General features: G+C 38.0%; 1 protein-coding gene across 1 annotated transcript; it reads right to left on the bottom strand.

The window, feature by feature from the left end:
* Positions 1-214: 214 nt before the first annotated feature.
* Positions 215-9,664, bottom strand: LOC149813605 (26S proteasome non-ATPase regulatory subunit 13 homolog B). The gene is made up of 6 exons (XM_089991968.1): positions 9,344-9,664; positions 4,049-4,495; positions 2,305-2,385; positions 1,476-1,672; positions 1,226-1,325; positions 215-666 (listed from the first exon to the last, which is right to left on the bottom strand). Exons 1-6 carry the CDS (start codon positions 9,491-9,493, stop codon positions 481-483), a joined length of 1,161 nt encoding a protein of 386 aa, XP_089848094.1. The 5' UTR covers positions 9,494-9,664; the 3' UTR covers positions 215-480.
* Between the last annotated feature and the right edge of the window lie 11,275 nt (positions 9,665-20,939).

The raw sequence follows: 20,939 nt of genomic DNA on the forward strand, positions 1-20,939 counted from the left end.
CAATTCAAAATTCCAAGTCCTCAATTTCAAACCCAACTACTGGCTCTCAGTAAGAGCCTAACACAGAGATACGACCATGGGCATCAGGCTTTTGAGGATTCCAGAGGATTTAATTTAAAGATACTTATCTAGAGCGATGGGAATTATTATTATTATGTGTGTGTAACTTCATATGAGAGAGAGAGAGAGACAGTGTTCATAAGTAAACCAGCCATTTAGTGTCAATATCTCACCTGGTCATTGATGATTGTAATTCATGGGAGCATAAGCATTCATAAGAATTAAAAAATACAGATCTGGCAAGTAGCACGAAATAGGAAAGGTGTGTGCCTCCCCTTCCACTCAAAAAATTTAAGCAAGGGAAACAGAGATGGAAAACAAAAAAGAAGCAAAGAAAACCTCGATCCTAACCAAGTAACTCCTTTCCTAATTTTAGATCTGAAGGTCAATATCATCACAAACAAAAACAGATGACTTGGTTCATGATGCCACTAGGTCAGGTGTTTCGGCTTCTACAGATAACAAAGCAGTGTGTACCTTGTCCAACCAACCATCCAGACGATCCCGAAGTGCTTTGATCTGGGGTATTCCTAAAACTCGCGGTTGTACCCAAGAAACATGAACTGTTCCTTCAACTTGGTCTATGATTCCTTCAATTAGATGAACCTGTAAGCACATATTTGAAGAACCATTAAGAGCCACTGGAAGTATTCATGAATAAAATACTCAAGAAACCACTAATTTTTGACATGGTATAGACTCAGAGAGACATATATCATGCCTCCAAATATACCGGCCTCGGTGGGAAACAAAGATGTAACCACTGAATTTGGGGCATGGCATTAAGAGTGCTCCCATAGGCATTGTTTCACTACCAATTTTTTATTAAAGCAGTAAAATTTCAATTGAAGTTCAAATGTATTTGCCAGCTCAATGATGTGTAAGTTTGAAAAATATCATAATAAAAACCATATAACCATCCAATACAGAGAATAACCAACTGCAAGCAACATTTGTACGTGTACTAGCCTTGGTGTAAGAAGATGAGATCATAAAATGGATCAATACAAGAGCCAATTTCATATCTGGCATGCACCTTCAACACTTAACCAAGTAACACAATCTAGGAGTTAACATTCTGAATGCCAAAAAGAAAAGCAACCGATGAAGCAAGCAACAAACAGATCCTCACACAAAGGCAACAAAATAAAACTTGATAACTTACAGATAGACTTTTCATAAGTAGGTACTCCACGTCTTCTATGGAAAGCCTAGTTCGTTCAGCAACAACACTTAAGGGGATGGTTCTATCTTCTGAAGGACGACTGTTAAGCACAATGATGAATGTCAACAGAACTACCCAATACAGAACTCCACAAATAGAGGATTCACTTTCAGCCTCATTAAAAAGGACATCCAAAAAATAATTAAACATTGTTGTTTTCCAAAAGAAACATGGCAAACCAGATATTAACCTGAAGATGATCTCCATAAGACACAGAATGTTAATTTTCTCAAGCAACTTCTTTTCATTTGCTACCAATGCAGGCTGTGCATTAAGAGCAGCTGCATGAACACGACAAAGTTCTTGGTAACGAGCCAAATCACCAGCATTGAACGCCTCTAAGATGTAGTAAAGCCATTCCACATTTGTACCAAGAAGACTTTTTATCTGCAGAAAACAATAGAAAAACAAGGAAAATGCATCAAACAGTTTTGGCAACAAAAGAAACTGAGAGGACCTTAACCAAAAGATGGCAATCTTGAACGGTCACAGCATTAGCAAAAACATCAAACAAAAACTAACCAGCATAGTACATGCATGTAAACACATGCACACATACATCTTGTTGGCTGCATGTAACATTTTAACCAATCCAGAAAGAATCAATGGAATAATATCCTACATAAGATGATAATTGTAACATATGGGTGTTCAGGGGGAACCATGCTCAAGCCAAGTGTTTTCATCATTAGGCATTTCAGAGCACGATGCCCAAGGAAACTCCAACACCCCGACACTACCACTCCAGCCATCACAATTCAACACATGCTCAAAGGATTGGTACAAATGTGTACAAATATAGAGATACATACATATAGAAACACAAGGATTTGTTTGCAGAAATAGACAACTGCATGCAATAGGATATAATTCACGGTTGTACATTTACCAGGATTCATTTGGCAAGCTACAGTAATCAGAATCATTGAAAAAACCTAAACAGAAGGCAGGAGACAAACTAGGAAGAAAGACCATTCCATGCAATAAAATATAACTTTAAATTATCTCATTTATCTTACAATAGGATGTGCAAGAAGCTCCCCGAAGTTGTAGATATTGTCACCCAACAGTGCAGCCAAGGAGAGATCAAATGCCAAGTCCTGCAAGATAACTCAAAATCACTGACAGCATAGCATATTTCAGGAAAAAAAACGAGTAGCTAAGCAATATCCCAGTCAAACTTCTAAAGTTTACATTTCAATGATCAAAGAAGTTGGTTGTCAGATAAAAATAGTCAACATGCAGAAATGCTCCAAAAATAAATTGCAAGTTTATAACCACTACATCAGAAACATTACTCACTTGTTTGATATATAGACCATCCAAACAGCAATTACACAGGAGACACATTTTTTAAATGTTGAAAACAAGCAGATAGACTCAAAGAACACTTGACATGCTGGCAATGGCCGCATTCCTCTCAAGACAGTAGTGAACTCAGAAAGCTGGACAAAATTTTGAAAAAAAAATGATATAATAGACAAACAGATTATGCAATAGGCAGATAGCTCTCAGTAGGAAAGAATGAGCAAGGACCAAAGCTGCACATCTGGATAGACGGACAGGACCTTAGGAAAATCATGAGAACCGCATGTTCAAGTACACATTCAGATCTAATAACTTCCTCTTTGCTCTAAAATTAGGAAAATCAAGAGAACCACATGTTCAAGTACACCCTCAAATCTAACAACTTCCTCATTGCCCTAAAATTCCATAATTGCACGACTATCTGCTGGATTAGTCAACAGTGTGAAGCAAGCAAGAGCAGCCAATGCTCTGACTATAACATTTGTCTCTGTGTGCATCTGTCTGTGTGTGCATGGACGTGCTGATGCAAACTAAAAGGTCCTAATCACACAAGATGGAAGTAATAAATCAAAAATGCTGAGGTAGGATAACAGTGAGAGCTCAAACTTCTCGGAATGAAATTTATACAGTGGCAATTAAATACCAAAATGGGACAGAAACCAGAGAAGAAAAAAAAGAAAGAAAAGAAATCACTGCAATGAACAATATGGTGAGAGCTCAGAATCCTAGGAGTAAAATTCTGAACAATGGTAATTTAATACCAAAATGGGGAGTCTGCAACAGTCACAGAAACCAGAGGTGAACCATTCATAACAACAACTACCAGCTTCTAATGAGGCGCAACATCATGGCTTGTAGCACAGCTGAGACATAGGCCTTATTCAGTTAGAAACTTATGCCTCAATGGAGGTTGGTAACACATCTGCTTCCCAGTGACTATGCATCTTCAACTATGGGTCTCAATAAGGGCCACAAGGCTTATTAAACCTTAAAACTTGACTGACACCATGCGACAGAAACAGAGTACATTTGTATAACATCAGGCGATTCACACAGTATGTATAGTCATAACATGCTTCTGGCTAATCATGTAAATCTTAGAGAAACTCTTGTAGCATAATCCAAATCATAGCTACAGTTGTATTCCACTAAACAGCATAACAAGTTGAAGTAACACCCACATCACCAAGAACTGAAACTGTGGTTAAATAAGAAAGCAATTCATCAGGTGACGGAATGCAATACTCAAGTCAACAGCAGCAAGAACAATACTGGAAACAAGATAGCTTACTACTGTACAGAATCCATTTGCATTAAAAAATTTAAGAAACCCAAGAAGTCAAAACCCTAGACTCAAACAAGTATTCATTCCCTAAATATAATGCGCATATGTGGGGACATAATCTAAATATAATATTGTATTAAGCCACAGAGAGAGAGAGAGAGATGATATACCAGCTTGAATGGTTCTGACAAAGTTTCCACAGTGGTGTATGCTAAATAAAGAAGAGCACTTTTATAGAACTCAGCAAACTCCTGGCGAGACTTGTGATACTGAGATGAAATCCAGTGATAGCTTGAATAAACTGAAGGATCAATATCAGTCATGCTGTCCAAAGTGCTCTTCCCTTCATCAAGAAGCTTCTTGCACTCCTTCTGATCCCCTTGTTCAAGCTTAAATGCAGCTATCTGCATCCTCACATAAAGAATTGGTTCCTCTATCCTCGTTTCTCTGGTGGCACGAAGCTTCTCAATCACTCCCTCAAGAAAGCTAATTGCAGCTTCTTTTTCTGTATACTGACGTGAAACTATCACAGCAAAGTGTGCAAGTTTGAGCAGATTTATTTTCGTCTCAAAGTCAGTGATGAAATTGTGATATAATTGTATAAGGCGATCGTCAGCCTGAAAAATGACAAAGCACATTTTATAAGTTTAAAGCAAGCGCATGTCACATAACATTTATAGATAACCAACAGATCAGAAGCACACAAAATACATACATACATATATATGGAAATCAGGAGGGGAGATGAATCACTAGAAGCAATCCAGTAACATCACTTCAAAAAAAAAGCAGCACCATAAGTATGAAATAACCTATTCTTATGTTTACAGTATCACCATTAATTTTCCACTTAAAGAACATATTATCACTAATTTCATCAAAAAACAGCAGATAACATCTAAAATATACTTTTCCTTATTTTTATATACTTTTTCCTTATTTTTACCCATGATTTCACGACACTCATAGCAATAATAATATGGCAATCTGACTGTTCATCAAATCCCACTCCAAAATCAACTCAGGATAAATCACAACTGTTCTCAATACTGCTGACCTAGATTACTTCCACTCAAATTTTGGTTTACGAGAGCCAAAAACCAGTCTGCTACAACACCAAAAGGGCCGAGTCCATTGGGCTACATCAGCAGCCAAATCATCCTTTCATTAGATCTAGGGTCCTAATTATATGTTTTTCCACTTGTTGCAATAATAGAAAGATCCCACACTGTATATATATAGTATGATATTACTCCATCAAGTAGTTTAACTATGGTCTACTCTAGACTAGCCAGTTACAAAGGTATTGGACAATAATGGGACCACATCCCCTACCCCTCTCAGTCCAACATCCTTCCTCGATATCTAACTTGCAGTCATGACTACATGTCATCCACAGAATCATCTCCCACAATGGCTGCCACCCCTGATTTTCCCTAATTTCCAACATTCCATAGTAGGTTTTGCGTCAAACCCAACAGAAACAGCTTTTGACCTAAAATTCTCAATTTCTTGCTGCTAATACAAAGCAACAAACAACTTGCACCCGAAATTCCGAATTTGCTGCCACTAATCCAAAGCAATGAATAACTTGATTCATTGACACGAAACTGGCATCTGACATCCGAATGATAAGTCCGAGGACCTAGCCAACCATCAACCTGACTAAACCTGAGTCCAAAATAAGCAACCCCTCATGAGCTGGATCAGGGACACTTCCACCGAAGCATTCTCACTGGAATGATCAGCCAGACAATTCTACTTCATACAGCTTGCTCTTTAGACCCTCTTCATTAACCAATCTCATGCAGCTGCACACACAACCAACACACAGCAGATAAAGGTAATAAGCTGATTAATGAATACTATAGAAGGTCAAACATCATATCCAATAATGTAGTAACGGCCTGGCAGGCAGTCCCAGATCTTGAGTTAGTTTTTCACGAACTTGGCCCATAGTGAGGCTTATTCATTACCTCCACCACAACAGCCACAGTTCATCTGTCTCCATCGGCAAGTTGCACGTATTCCACAACCACAAGAGTTGGTTTGGCCACAGAATCATACTAATCCCAATATGGATTACCTGGGCTCCCACTAACCCTACCAATCAGAAGTCTGTTCATGTCTAGGGGCATGGATACCAGGATATAGTGTTAAATCATACACCAACTGCTTCAATAGCATTTTGTAGCAAACATGTCAAGGAGCCAACCGCTCAGCTCTTCATTGCCCTCACAGAGACTCACACCAGGCCAGAGGAGACCCCTCCATTCACCACCCTCTATGCCACATATCAGCCCCTCACTACACAACATATGGGATCATACTGCCCAATACAAGTGCAAATCAACACCTAACCTATAACCTAGCAAGCCTATCACTCCATTCCAACTACACCAGATCAATTATTTTCCAAAAATGATGTTGCACTTCCAGTCTCTTCCATAGGATCCTGTACATGAATCAAACCTGAAAGTAAAATATCAACTTGAAGGCATTGCCTGTATCAAACAAATTCACCTAAAAGATTTACTTCCTGAATAGCAGTATACACAAGATCACAATTGTTTCTTCAAATTTGACTCATTTTTTTTTGTTTCACTTTTCTTTTTTAGGTCAAGCTTAGAGTAAGTACCATACTAACTAGTACAAACTCCACCCAAATCAGCACCTTCAAGTTCTTGCAAGCTGAAAGGCACCATTCCACATACGACACTAAGACCTGGAACATGCAGCACGTGCAACCCACACCACTACAGCAAGACCAAAATCGCTATCCTCTACGAACCTACTGTACCTAATCCACCTATCTACCTAAACCTGTCATGTTCACCCAAAAGCCATAACCCACCCAACCCTTTCGCCTGCTTTACAAGTTTTCCAAGAACTTGACCCACTATGGGATATGAGGTCACACCAAAATATCATGTCTCACTCACAAAGCAGAAAACAAATCATAGATATGCTCACTTATAGGGCATGTTTGGAAGTGGAAAACATCTAGGAAAGGTATAATTTTTCTGACCTTTCCAAACAAGAAAAAATGTTTCTTTGAGAAACATTTTAAAAAAGGTACATATTTTGATAGGGAAGACTCCTCCGGGGGTGGAGTTTTTTATATCAAAGTGTTTCCTATACCCCTCTCTCGCCCCTCGCAGGGTGGGGTTGAGGTGGAGGCTTTTATCTACCTCACACCATCGTCTTCGTCTTCTCACCGCCACCATCATTGTCTTCCTCCCCTTTGCCTTTGCCTTTGCCTTTGCCTTTGCCTTCGCCCATCAACACCCACTTCCCGACTTCCCCTGCTGGCCCCCACACCACCACTCCTACCCCTTCTGCAATTCCTCGCCTTCCAATGGTGGTTGGAATCCCTCCACGGGATCGCCACTGACGGCCCCGGCATCGATTTTGGCGGCGCCATTGCTTTCACCACAGTCTTCCCACAGGTGATCCTCACCACGACCTCCTTCGACATAACCCTTTGGAATCTGATTGCTAAGGCAATTGGGAGGGAAGGGAGAGCAATGGTTCTGGTGGAGGTGGTGGTGGATTGATAGAGGTGGTGGAGCGATGGCTTTGGTGGCAATCACCCTTCCAACGTGGTCATCAAGATAAAGGTGGTGGGTTCCAGGAGAAGAGGTTCCTGGAGGGGTCGGATGGTTCAGATTTTGCAAAATCGGATTTAGCAAGTGAGATATTGTCTTGACCTCCTTTTATGCGTGAAATTAGGTGCATTTTGGTATTCTCTTTCTATCGTTATTTTTAATTTCATATCTCTAAAGTTTAACTTGATTCATTTCATTTTAGATCAGGCTCATATCAAGGAAAATCAAAGCAGAGTTGTCAGTCAAGGAAGCAAAAGTGGGAAGCGATTCGGGAAGCGGAAGCGGGAAGCGATTCGGGAAGCAAGGCACTTAAAAAAATTTAGGAAGCGGAAAGCGCGAGACGACTTAGAAACGAACCAGGAATCGTCTCGAAAGTGACCTAAGAAGCAACCTAGGAAGCGAACTGGAAGCAACCTAGAAAGCAAGGGAGAAGTGAAAAGAGAAAAAAGAAAGAAAAATAAAAATAAAAATAAAAATAAAAACACAAAAAAAATAAAAAAAAAAGGGTGGGAAGCGTGCTTCCCAATTTTTTTGTCGCTTCCGCTCACATTTCTGAAGCACCACGTTTCGTGCTTTTGAAACGCGCTTCGAGGAAGTGTGCTTCCCTATGTCCTATGGCGCTTCCAGTAATCCTGAATCAAAGGCTCAATTCTGAATCAAATCAATAGAGTGTTAAATTTTGCATAATCAGATTTAGTGTGAGTTTTAGTCATGATCAGGTTTTTTTATGTGAGAAATTAAGTGCATTTTGGTACTGAATATATTTATATTTTTGTGTATTTTCTCCATTTTATTTTTATTTGGACTTTATGCAAAAAGTGAAAAATCTGAAAGTCCTAAGAATTATCCGTGTTCAGTTGTTGTTACTGAGCCCAACTGTAGAATAACCAGCTTTCTGTGTAGTATGAGAAAAAATTTTGATACACAAACAAACAAGCAAAAAATTCTCTTTTGTTTTCACTCTGTTTTTCTCATGCTACATAAACAAGCGAAAAACTTTCCTTTGGAAAATTTCTCATATCAAAACTTTCGTTTCCTATGAGAGTTTTTCTCTCTTCCAAACGTGCCCATAGAGGTTCTAGACGGATGCCACCACGTATCTGGTGTTATCCCACATCCCACACAACCCCAATGCCCCATCCTTGGACCAAACATACTGAAATCCTCAGGCTTTCAAGCTGGCTCTTCGCAAGGAACTCAAGGCCTGATACATCTCCACCATTGGTTACAAGCACATCCACCAAGATCTCGTTCTTGAAGGATAGCTGTACTACGCCACAAGCTCATGCATTGTCATACAACCATCATTTTGAAAGGGAAATAACAGCACAAAGTGGATGACAAACCAACTATGCCACATCAACATCCAAACCAGCATCATCATCATGAACATCCAAGCCCTCTCGCCACATTAACCTGAAGCATGCCCGATTTAACTGCCTGGATATCGTGCTAATCCAAAAACGAATGATTTGTTCTCATTAAGTGTAATTAGATCCTAATTATATATTTCCACTATATATTCCTTCGCATCTGGACACTATAACCACCAAAACAAGGTCTACTAATAGAATCATCGATACTACCTATTAGAACACGTGTCCCTGGGTTTCCCCCGTATGACCCAGTTTCTTCAAAATTTCCTCATTTTTTAATCTTACATCCACCAGCACAGTTCCAAATAAAAACACTAAACACTAATTCCAGAAACAACATGTGATGCATAGGGCGGAAATAGAAAAAAAATACTGAAGTACATTATAAAACCGATGAACAATAACTAATTATGTAACCAAATATGCTTCTAAAGAGATGAAAAACAACTAGAAAACGCGAGGAAAACGCGGTCGCGATCACCTGGAAGACGGCTAGGGCGACGAACTGCTCCAGCTTGAGGGTGAGCTGGTGCCACAGCTTCCTCCGGTACAGATCCGCGAGGGAATTGTACCACTCGGAGAGCTCCGGCTGCGCGGAACTCTGCAACTCCAGGTACTTCAACGCCGCCATAGATTGGGGGGTTTCCGGCAGAACAACCGCGACGATAGGGTTTTCCCGCTTAGGGTTTCCGGCAGAGACGGCAACGGTAGGCGAACGATCTGCAGAGACTCTCTCCCTCTCTCTCGGGTATTAGGGTTACTCTCTCTCTCTCTCTCTCGTTGCTTCTGATCGAGGGAAAGCGCAGGTTCGGAGGGAGGTAGGGACCTTTCACTCAGCTCGATATGAGCTAATTGACCAAAACACCCTCGGTTGATGCTACTGTAAGTAGGGGGTGTCAACGGGTCGGTTTTAGTTCGGACCCAGCGGTACCAGACTTAGAACCGATTTCGGGTATGATATCAGGTCCGGACCCGGATCTAATCGAGTCCACTGTAAAAAACATACCTCACCTGATGAGAACTAGATGAACCAGACCCAAATCATACCCAATAAACAGCTCATCATGAGTCGGGCTTGGGTCATGATTTTCGGCCCATGCCCATTAGGTACTGGGCCAAAACCCAACTCTTTATATACGTGAGCCGGGCCCAGGGTCGATGAGCTTGAGTTATTTATTAAATTTTTTAATAATATAAAAGTTTTAAAAATCAACTATTACATAATAACTTCGATAACTATTACTATTTACCCAATTAGTTGCAAAAGAACTTGCTATTTGTTAATTATTGCTATTTACCTTTCTTACATGGTGTAGCATCGTAACATAATGCATATGATAATATATTAAGGCAGTGCATAGTGCTATGCCCTTTGCAAAAAAAAAATGGGCATCATAATAACATGGGTGGATGTGGATTTTGTATCCATAGCATAAAATCCATATGATTGAATCCATTTCAAGTTGTATATATCTTATTTTGGAAATATCATAGCATGATATAATAAGGCTTTTAAATGTTTTGTGTTATTTTGAATTTTATGTATTTTTCATTTAATTCATTTTTTGTATTCTAAGAATTAATGTATTAATTTTATTAAAAATAATATATAAATGGGCTTGGGCCAAGCTGAGCTGGACCCGACCCGCTTCACATTGGCCCAACCGGGCCATGGGTTTCTCTTTAAACCCGAGCCCGTTAAGAACTACACTCAACTATATTGTATTATCTGTTATAAATTATAGGTGCAACTCCATCTGATCAATCACACCACATGCATGTGTTTAACATGATTTGTTTACCCGGAAGACCATGCTAGATCGTGCATGTGCATGTGCATGTGCATAGTGAATATTGGCTACAGTAGATTATATAGTACTCCCTAATTGAAACTTATAGGTGTGTGTTTCATTTTTTCTTTTAAAGGCAAGCTGGGGTTAGGCAGACCCTACCAGTTATACAACCATACCATTGGCATTTGAACTTGTAGTGTCCCATCACAAGGTCATTTCTTTTAGAGTTAGATCGATAGCTCAGTAGAAAAAGTTGATTTCAAAGACCTAAGTTAGCAAACTTTGGGCACGTTACAAGAGAAGAGAAGTGTATGTGATTGGCTCCTCAGATGTATTAGATTTGAATATAAATCTTCACATATTCATTCAAACATATAATGATTCAAACCAAATATTTAGATTAAAACAGGATGATACTTAGAAACAATTGAGAATACCTTGAATGATTAGTTGAATCTGTTCCAAAAAAGATGGTACAATGACCAGGAGACTCCCCAAAGGCAGGTCCCTCAAATTAAGAAAATAATGATGCAACCTGACCTTATTTTAGAAGTATGTGGGGGTCTTACCACCTAAGATAATTTGGTAAAAAAACTCTAATCTTTGAGTGATTAAGAACAAAAAAAATATGTGTTTTCTCCCAAAATCTAACATATGTCATTGGGGTTGTACCAGCTACTCTCTCTAAGGTAGAGAGAAAATTGAACGGTTATATTGTTACAAGGATTTTTATCTTTTCATGTGCAAAATCAGAGTGCCCTTATTCGGGTAACCAATATACCATCATTCTTTTTATAGGTGCAGCTCTGTCGCCTTAAGTTCATATATGAACACCTTACTTGTGAGGGTGATATAGATTTTTTAGTGTGCATATGTTTTTTTTTTAACTGGATGAATGCCTTTTGGCACAGCAGAGTAGTAATGCCAACAACTCTCTACAAGCAACTATAATTACATCATGCCTTACAATACGAGCAATAACTCACATGCATGCCACCTATGCCATTTATTAAGGCATCATCTATGGTTTCTTTGAATCAAACTCTCCATCATGAGCAATCAAGTCCTAGCATGCATGCCTCGTATGTTTGATAGCACTGCAAAAGTTCATGCTCTACATGGACGTGATCACATATAATAATCATGTGTAGCATCACAATCATAACATTTAGAGCATGATACATAATCCACTTACTCAACATAGTTTGTGAATTTTCATCAAAGTTACGAACTATCAGGGTAGATAGGAAAGTCGATCTGTGCAAAACATGTATTTTATAAAAGAAATCAATACACAGACCTCGATGTTGTCGAGCCGGGACACCCTAAATTTCCCGAGTATAAATTGATAGGCTATCTACGAAAGACTTGAACAAGTTATGAAATTTCTATGGTACCCAAAAATTTCTAGTGGGCATACAACCAAATATGCATAGAAATCTCATAAATTTCACACATACATGCTTCATTCTCATGCATGCATCCAAGGCTCATAAAATGGCAGGGACGCTCGGCTGTGAGGGAGCACATGCAGTGGTCTGCAGGATGACCGGTCAGTAATGGTGGTGGTGGAGGCGTGGTGCGGTGGTGGTGCTGTAAGCACCACTGAGAAGAAGAAGGGTGCTGACGGCGGTGGCGGGGACATCGTGAAACCCCAAAAAAAAAAAAAAAAAAAAAGGGAGGGATGAGGGAGGTGAGAGAAGGAGGGTGTCGCATGGGTGCTTAAATAGGAGAGATAAGGGGGGGGGATGGGCATTTTGGAAATATTAAAAGGCGGGGTATTAATTGGGTGATGACTTTTTTTTAGGGAGGGGTGAGAGAGATTAGATGGGCATGTGAGTGCGGATAAGGGGGGTGCTATTAGGAATTATGGTGGGTATTAAATGCATACATAAACCTTTATTCATAACCCAAAACCCCAAAATGGATTAACCTTACCCATATTCAATTCAATTTGGATCTTACCTGGGTCCAAACCCAATTTACTTGTAATCTGGAATATGTCTACTTAATGGATTCAATCCAAATATGATTTTTAAATCTCGGTTATATTTTGTGAAATGAATTATAATAAATTCATTTCCCTAAATAATTGTTTTTTTTCTAAAAAAAATCTCCAGTTAATTGCTTAAATATTATAATAATAATAATCGCAAATTATCTATGATTCACCAACATAGACTAATTTTTTTAATAGAAATCACACGATATCTGATTTAAAATATTCATTAAAATACATAGAAATTCTTGAATATTACATGCTACCAATAGGGAAGCAGATCAGGTCATCCTGAACATGAGCGTTTTTTCAAAAAAAATATTTTTTAAATCAAATTAAATCTATTTTTAATTTTTATAAGATTTTCTTAGTAAGTCATGATAGCGTTTTTTACAGAAAAAAAATGTAAAAAAAAAAAATTTGAAATTACAAAGTTACCTATCAATAGTGTAATGCAATACATATAATAGGGCATGATAAAATATTTAAATAAGGTTATAATGGTAATTACAAAAAAATATTTTATTACTTAAAAAATGTGATTGTTTTCACTAGTCATTTCAAATATTTTTCAAAAATAATAAAATATTACAGAAATGCCATCATCATTAATCTTTTAATTTTATATAAATAACAAAAATGCAATTTCATATTTATAAATTTATGAATGTTTTATTACATTTTATATTATATAATTTAAGTTACATTATATACAGAATATTTTAATATTTTATTATATAATTATGGATTAAAATTATATTATATTTATGTTATAATATATTTTTATAATGTCTTATAATATTTTATAGTTTGGATTTGGAATATTATGTTATATTATATAAAACATTTATTATATATTTATAGTTTATAATTATATTATATTTATGTTGTAATATATATTTATATTATGTCTTATACTGTTTTATACAACAACAACAACAACAACGCCTTCATCCCAAAACAATTGGGGTCGGCGATATGAACCAACAAAGAAAATCATTCTGGGTCTTCCACATGAATCCTTCTCCTCCAATCATTTCTATCCAATGCCATGTCCTCGGTGACGTTCAAAGCATTCATATTCTTTCCTATCATCTACATCCAAGTCTTTCTAGGCCTACCCCGACCTCTTTTAACTAATATATTTTTCCATTTCGACATCCTTCTAACTGGAGCATCATTAGGCCTTCGCCGAATATGTCCAAACCACCGTAAACGATTATCTCTCATCTTATTTTCAATGGGTGCAACACCTACCTTCTTGCGTATCTCCTTGTTCCGAATCTTATCTTTTATTGTATTTCCACACATCCATCTAAGCATACGCATCTCAGCTACACTCATTTTTTTAATATGATGTCTATTGGCAGCTCAACATTCTGTACCATATAGTAAAGTGGGCCTAATAGTCATCCTATAAAACTTTTCCTTCAACCGCAATGGCATTCTACGATCGCACAACACTCCAGTTGCACTTTTTCATTTCATCCACCCAACCTTTATCCTATGATTTACATCTCCATCAATTCCTCCATACTTTTGAATGATAGATCCCAAATATTTGAAACAATCATCCACCGGTATTTCTTGCTCACCAAGCTTCACTACACTCCCATCACTACTTCGTTGCTTACTAAACCGACATTCCATATATTATGTCTTACTCTTATTCAACTTAAAACCTCTTACTTCCAATGTTTGTCTCCATAATTCTAACTTAGCATTAACCCCAGCTCTAGACTCATCAATCAAAACAATATCATTAGCAAACAACATACACCACTGCACATTTTCTTGAATTGATCTCGTAAGCTCATCCGTCACTATAGTAAAAACCATATGCAAATCTTTGTTCCTCTTTATTTCTCTCAATAAGTTGTCTAAGAAGATGGATAGCTTCCACAGTTGATCTTCCAGACATAAAACCAAATTGATTCTCCGATATCATGATAACCTTCCTCAACCTAGACTCAATCACCCTCTCCCAAAGTTTCATAGTATGACTCGTGAGTTTTATACCATGATAGTTTGTGCAATCTTGTATATCACCCTTATTCTTATATAGAGGCACCAAAGTACTCTTCCTCCACTCTTTAGGCATCTTATTTGTCTGCCAAATCTTGTTAAAAAGATTTGTCAATCATTCTAAACCTTTCTCTCCCAAGCATTTCCAAACCTTGATAGGTATACCATCTGGGCCAACTGCCCTTCTTGATTTCATTTTCTTCAAAGCCTCTGCAATTTCTTTCTTTTGAATCTTGCGCATAAAGTAACGATTCATCTCATGAAAAGGAATGGACAAGTCTCCAAGATCTTGGGCATGACTTCCATTAAATAGCTTATCAAAATAATCTTTCCATCTCTCCTTAATCTCCTCATCTTTAACCAAAACCCTTTGTGTTTCATCTTTGATACATCTAATCATACCCAGATCCCTCGATTTCCTATCTCTCATCTTTGCAAGCCTATAAATATCCTTCTCTCCCTCTTTGGTATCCAACTTGTCATAAACCTCCTTATATACCTTATCCCTCGCGTTTCGAACTACTTTTTTAGCTTCCTTCTTTGCTATCATATACTTCTCCAAATTCTCATTATCATGACTCTTACTTAGATTTCTATAACACTCTCTTTTAATCTTAATAGCTAACTTGACATCCTCATTCCACCACGATGTATCCTTACCTAGCGGTGCACCGCCTTTAGACTCACCCAATACCTCCTTAGCCACCTTTCTCATGCCACCCGCTATCTTATTCCACATTGATTCTGAATCCTCCTCATGACACCAATAAGCTTCCTTAACTACTTGCTCTACAAACATTCCTTGTTTAGCTCCTTTCAGTGCCCACCACTTAATTCTAGGATCTATCCTATGTCTATCCCTTTTGTGACATTGTCTAATTCTAAGATCTAAAATTAAGACTTTATGTTGTATAGCTACACTTTCTCCCGGTATAACCTTACAATCGATGCAACAACCCCTATCTCTCTTTCTAAGTAGGAAAAAATCTATCTGACTCGTATTAACCCCACTTTTAAATGTTACTAAGTGAGACTACCTCTTCCTAAACCAAGTGTTTGCTAAGATCATATCATAGGACAAACCAAAATCTAAAATCCTTTCTCCACTTTCGTTTCTTTCTCTTATACCATAGCCTCCATGAATACTCTCAAATCCATCCCTACTAATGCCTACATGTCCATTAAGGTCACCGCCGATGAGTCTTATACTATTTTATAGTTGCGATCTTAATAATTTTCATATATATAGCAAAATTGGTTCCTTCTATTATTCACATGTTGCGCACAATGCTAATTTTAGATTTTTTTTAATGATGAAGTTCTCCAAAATGGGTACCAGGTTAGTGGGCCCCAAAAGGGCTTGAATGTCGATGACTCTACCCTACTATTATGGATTACCCATTGATTTTGAATGTTTTAAGTCATGTTTTAAAAATCAAATCTTACTCATAATAAAAAAATTTGATTTTATGACTTATCAACATTAAAATTTATGAAAATTTTGAAACCTTATAGAAACATGCTCATATGGCATACTCAAATTATCCAAAAGTTGATTTTTTCCCCGGTAAATGATTTTTTAAACCAATTGTTTCAAAGAGTTTAGATTTTCATTGAGTCAAGATTTCTTAAAATATTCCTTTGAACTAAATGAATTTTTCTAACAAGTATGAATTTTAAAAATATTATTTCAATGATTCATAACTTTTTAAAATATTTGTTTACAGAAAATTAATTTGTGAAAGTACTTTTTTAGAGTCCAGATTTTTTCAAAGTTTGGATTTTTTAGAATATTTTTTGCAATGAATGAATTTTTAAGTGAACTTGGATCATTAAAAAAAAAAAATTTAAAAGTCAGGATTTTTAAGATATTTCTTTACGCTAAATAAAAATTTTAAATATTTTTTAGTGAGTCAAGATTTTAAAACAATTTTTTATTTTTTGTAGTGATTGTAAACTTTTTAAAATATATTTTCAATAAGTCAGAATTTTTCAAAATATATTTTAATGTGAGCATACAACTAAACGAGCAACCGAGTTTGAAAGAGTTTGAGAGCATTAGATAAGTTGATCGAGTTCGAAAGAGTTTGAGAGCATTAGATGAGCTGAACAGCTCGTTAAGATGCACGCATATGAACCTAAACGCGCAACCAAGCTTGAAAAAGTTTGCGAGCATTAGACGAGCCAAACAACTCGTAAATGACTCGTTATGATGCAAGCATTCAAACCTAAACGAGCAACCAAGCTCAAACGGGTTTATGAGCATTAGACAAGGCGAACAACTCATAAATGGCTTGTTAAGATGATAAGCCAAACGAGTGTAGCTGAGACAAACATGCACTATTCGCGGTAAGGTATGTCAAGTCAGCTCATGAGCGGCTCATTAGCTAAATGAGCCGAACACAAACGAGCTTTAGACGAGCTAAACTATGAGTCGCTCCGTTCTTTTACCAGCCTCACCTACGTGGTTGTGCATTGGGACTTATTTTTTCAGGGAGGGCTCCATGCTTCACGTGAAACTCCACCTCTTTCAAACCTCACATTGCCGATAAAATCAAGCTAGCTGCTTACCACTAATTGTGTGTTTGAATTGATGGAATCGTGTGGAATTGGAATCCACAGCATCGAAGTTTCCGTAAAAAGAAATGCATAAAAGAGAATTTTAATAGAATTGGAGTCTGATTCCACCAATTCTGATCTGATAATCTAAACACAACCCTGTGAATTGTAGCACATGACATGCCCCCAAAGCATTTAGATGTCTTTTGCATCAACTGTAATAATATCAGAGCATGAAAGTTCTCAACTTAATAGTGATATTCTTGTTGCAAATAAATATCATTCAGATCCATTTTGTCCCTTACAGTTCTTCCGAGTACCGAGGCGCGCATAGAGAAGGCTTACCTTTCAAGAAATCACATCACATAACGAGCAAGAGAATATGCAAACCTTAAAAGCCCATTACTAAGTACAATGTAAACAGAAGACTGATACAAAATACATATATATGAATATACAAGCAGCAATACAGAACTTCAATTGTATTCGAGGCGCTATTTTTCTTTACTTTGATAATCAACACAGAGTTTTCACTTAATCTTCAGGTAAACCACAATTTTCAAGAAGTTTCGCCAATCTTGTGTTCAGGGGCACTGAGAGAATGTGGAAATACAGGGCTAGAGGATGACGATGTGTAAAACCCATGTTTACAAAAAAAAAAAAGATCCAGACCCGGGTCGGATTCGGGCCCAACCCGGACGGGACCTGAACCCGAACCGAGTCCAAATAAAACCCTAAGGGTTTTTCCTTTAAAACTTTTTTTTCGCCGTCTCTCTCCCCGTGGAGCCGCGAGCCTCTGTGCATTCCCCTCTGCAAGAATGGAAACTCCTTTGGGGTTTCCTGATTCGGCGCTCCCTCGTGCCTTTAAGAGCACGAAAGGGGAGGGGACGCCCTCACCTCCCTATACTCCTCCTCCCCTCTCTCTCGAGTCTTCTCCTCCTTCTCTCATCCTCTCTCGCTCCTAGCGTATAACCGAACCCCGACGCCTCCTCCCTCTAGTCCGATCAATGTCGCTGCCACCATCGCCAACGACCTCAAAGGTACGCCCTTCCTCGCTTCTCTCTGTCATCTTCTTTTTTTCCTTCTCCTCCTTCTTCGTCTTCCTCTTTTCTTCTGATCGATGTCGCTGTCGCTGCCCGATCGATCAATTGAAAAAAGTTCGATCGATGTCGTTGCCCCCCGGCAGCCCCTGTCGTGCCTTCCTCTGCTCCCCCTTTTCTTCTATGTTCGTCGGGAGGCTGGCCTCGGCAGGAGGCAGGAGGCCGACGACCCCCTGTCACGCACTCTTTCCCCCCCTCTCTGTTTCATTTTCTATTGTCGGCGGGCATGGGCTCACCCACTGCCGCACCATGGATTTCTGGTAGAGCCCCTGTCATCTCTATGTTTCCGGCAGGCAGGGGCTTACCTCTGTCAGCCCTTCTGTTTCTGGGCAAGCAGGGGCTCCCCCCTGCCGCCTCTCTGTTTACGACAGGCAGGAACATACCCCTGTCGCCTTTCTTTTCCAGACAGTAGGCAGAGGCGATGCCTCTGCCTGATTTCCCTTTTTGGGCAGGAGCAGTTAGTGCACGCTACCATGTGTCAGGATGTTGCAAGTTCAAAACCCTATGTTATGTCGTCTTTGAGTCAACGTAACCTCAACTTTTGGGTGAGTCAGGTAGGACCCAAACATGTTGCCTCCATCTTTCATTGTGTGGGGTCGACCCCAACTCGATCAACGCTTCCTGCATTTTAATAATCATTTTTATTTGTTTACAGCTTGCACAACGGATCCCGCTTGTGCCCTACGGCCTGAGTCCTACATCACCTACACTCATAGGCACACACAACGACGCAACATCTTGAGGTAGAGAAAAGTCGCACGAGAACTTTGGATGAATTAAATAAAGATTTAGAAAATTGAGATAATGACAGATGATACTCATATGAGTTGTGTTTTTTACTTGTCTTTATTACATGCTTTCTGTAGTTGTCATATTTTGCATGCATAGATTAGTTCTACAGTTAGTTTTCTGCCATTAAACTTGCTTTACTTGTTTACTTATGCATTGGCAAGTATATGAACACTTAAAGAAATTATGCCTTAATGTGGATGTGTGTATGTAATGCAAGTGTGCAATTGACATAAGTATACGTAATGAAGAGAAGTGTGCAATGAGCATTAAATGAGTGTTTGCATGTGTTAATTGGATTACACTTGGTTTTATGCATGCAACAGAATATGACATTGCACACATGTGTAGACTATTTATGACATGTATGTTCATGGTATTAATGCATAGTTGTTTCTTATGCATGTAAAGACCTAAAATTATCATGTCTTGCATATAATCAGTGGCATGAGTGTTCACATGTTTAATTGTACGATTCATAAATAAAATCATGCATTGGTTCATATGTTTAATTGAATTGGTTCATGAATGGAAGCATGCATTTGGAATGATTATATGGAAGCATGCATTGTAATAATGAATACATGTATATGAATATTATTATTTCATGTATATCTCTAAATTGACATTCATGATTGTGCATCGAAAGGCATGTGATATGAACAGAATGCATTAGCATGTTCCTTAAGATTTTTGCATATGAAAAAATAGATTATCAAGATGGATCATTATGGGCTGTGAGATGCCTTGAGCCGGTGTGCTCATTGTTGTACTTATTTTTTGCATTGCAAAAGTTATATTTGGTATTGTGGTTCTAATTGCACTGTTCTATTGTTGCCACGAGTGGTAGACCATGAAGAGTTGCACATGCTGATTTGCGAGCTTATGTTTGCATGTTGATTTGCAAATTTATGGAATTAATATTAACAATAAGATAATAAAGAGGACAGTGTCATTCTATGAAAAGATAATTTTGGACTTAGCAGTTTGGGGACCGTGATGATACTAAAACTCTGTGTGCGTTGTTGTTGCTCTTGAATCCGATAATAATGTTCTTCTCTTGGTCACAATTTTGAGGAGAGTCTGTCACTTTGCCTGGGGGTGGTGTGTAGACACAGATGTTGTTTTGGTATACCAATAAAGTGATGCTAGTGGATGCTGATTTTCATGATGTCACCGACATTAGATGCTGATGTCCAATGTTCCGATAGATGGTGTTGTTTCCTGATATTTGTCGAGGGCTAATTTTGAAACCCAGTAATAAAATACAACTTGTATGCTAAGCTACACTAAAAACCTAACTTGACCTCGAGGATTTTACCCGTTTAGTGTATCCGCTAGCAACGATAATTAAAAAGAAAAACTTAAATTGTATGCATTTAATAGGAACATGCATATAGAAAAAGAAGACATCACTAAAGATAATAATGTGCTCATACATGTGCATTGAACTCATGCATACTCTTGCATATTTATTTATTCCCTTAACTATTAAATGTTGGTAAATGTATAAGTTGTTTCTTAATGCATGTAAAATGTCTTCAATGCTTAGATTTATTTTTTTGCAAATTACAAATGCTATTGCTACTTTCAATAGAATAAATTGCTTATCTTGTGATGTCCTACTTTATTTATTCTACATTGTCTATTTGTGCACCTACCAGTTTATTATGAAACTGACCAATTTCATGGGCATGTGACGAGTAGGACTTTGCAGACAGTTGATGGCGCGATGCAACATGGCTCAAGATCACCCTCTTTTTGTTGGTATCCTGACTATTCTCTTTAAGTAAGATTGGTTCGTAAGCTAAC

This window comes from Nuphar pumila, chromosome 16, assembly GCF_984573655.1.
Source record: "Nuphar pumila chromosome 16, dmNupPumi1.hap1.1, whole genome shotgun sequence".
In the NCBI taxonomy this organism is placed as follows: Eukaryota; Viridiplantae; Streptophyta; class Magnoliopsida; order Nymphaeales; family Nymphaeaceae; genus Nuphar; species Nuphar pumila.

What these genes read in the sequence shown, in the direction of transcription:
- LOC149813605 (XM_089991968.1), bottom strand. Translation starts at nt 9,493, where the DNA reads ATGGCGGCGTTGAAGTACCTGGAGTTGCAGAGTTCCGCGCAGCCGGAG. An exon ending in TCGCCCTAGCCGTCTTCCAG is followed by an intron (nt 4,496 to 9,343) that starts GTGATCGCGACC and finishes GTCATTTTTCAG; the next exon opens with GCTGACGATCGCCTTATACA. An exon ending in TGTCAGAACCATTCAAGCTG is followed by an intron (nt 2,386 to 4,048) that starts GTATATCATCTC and finishes GTTATCTTGCAG; the next exon opens with GACTTGGCATTTGATCTCTC.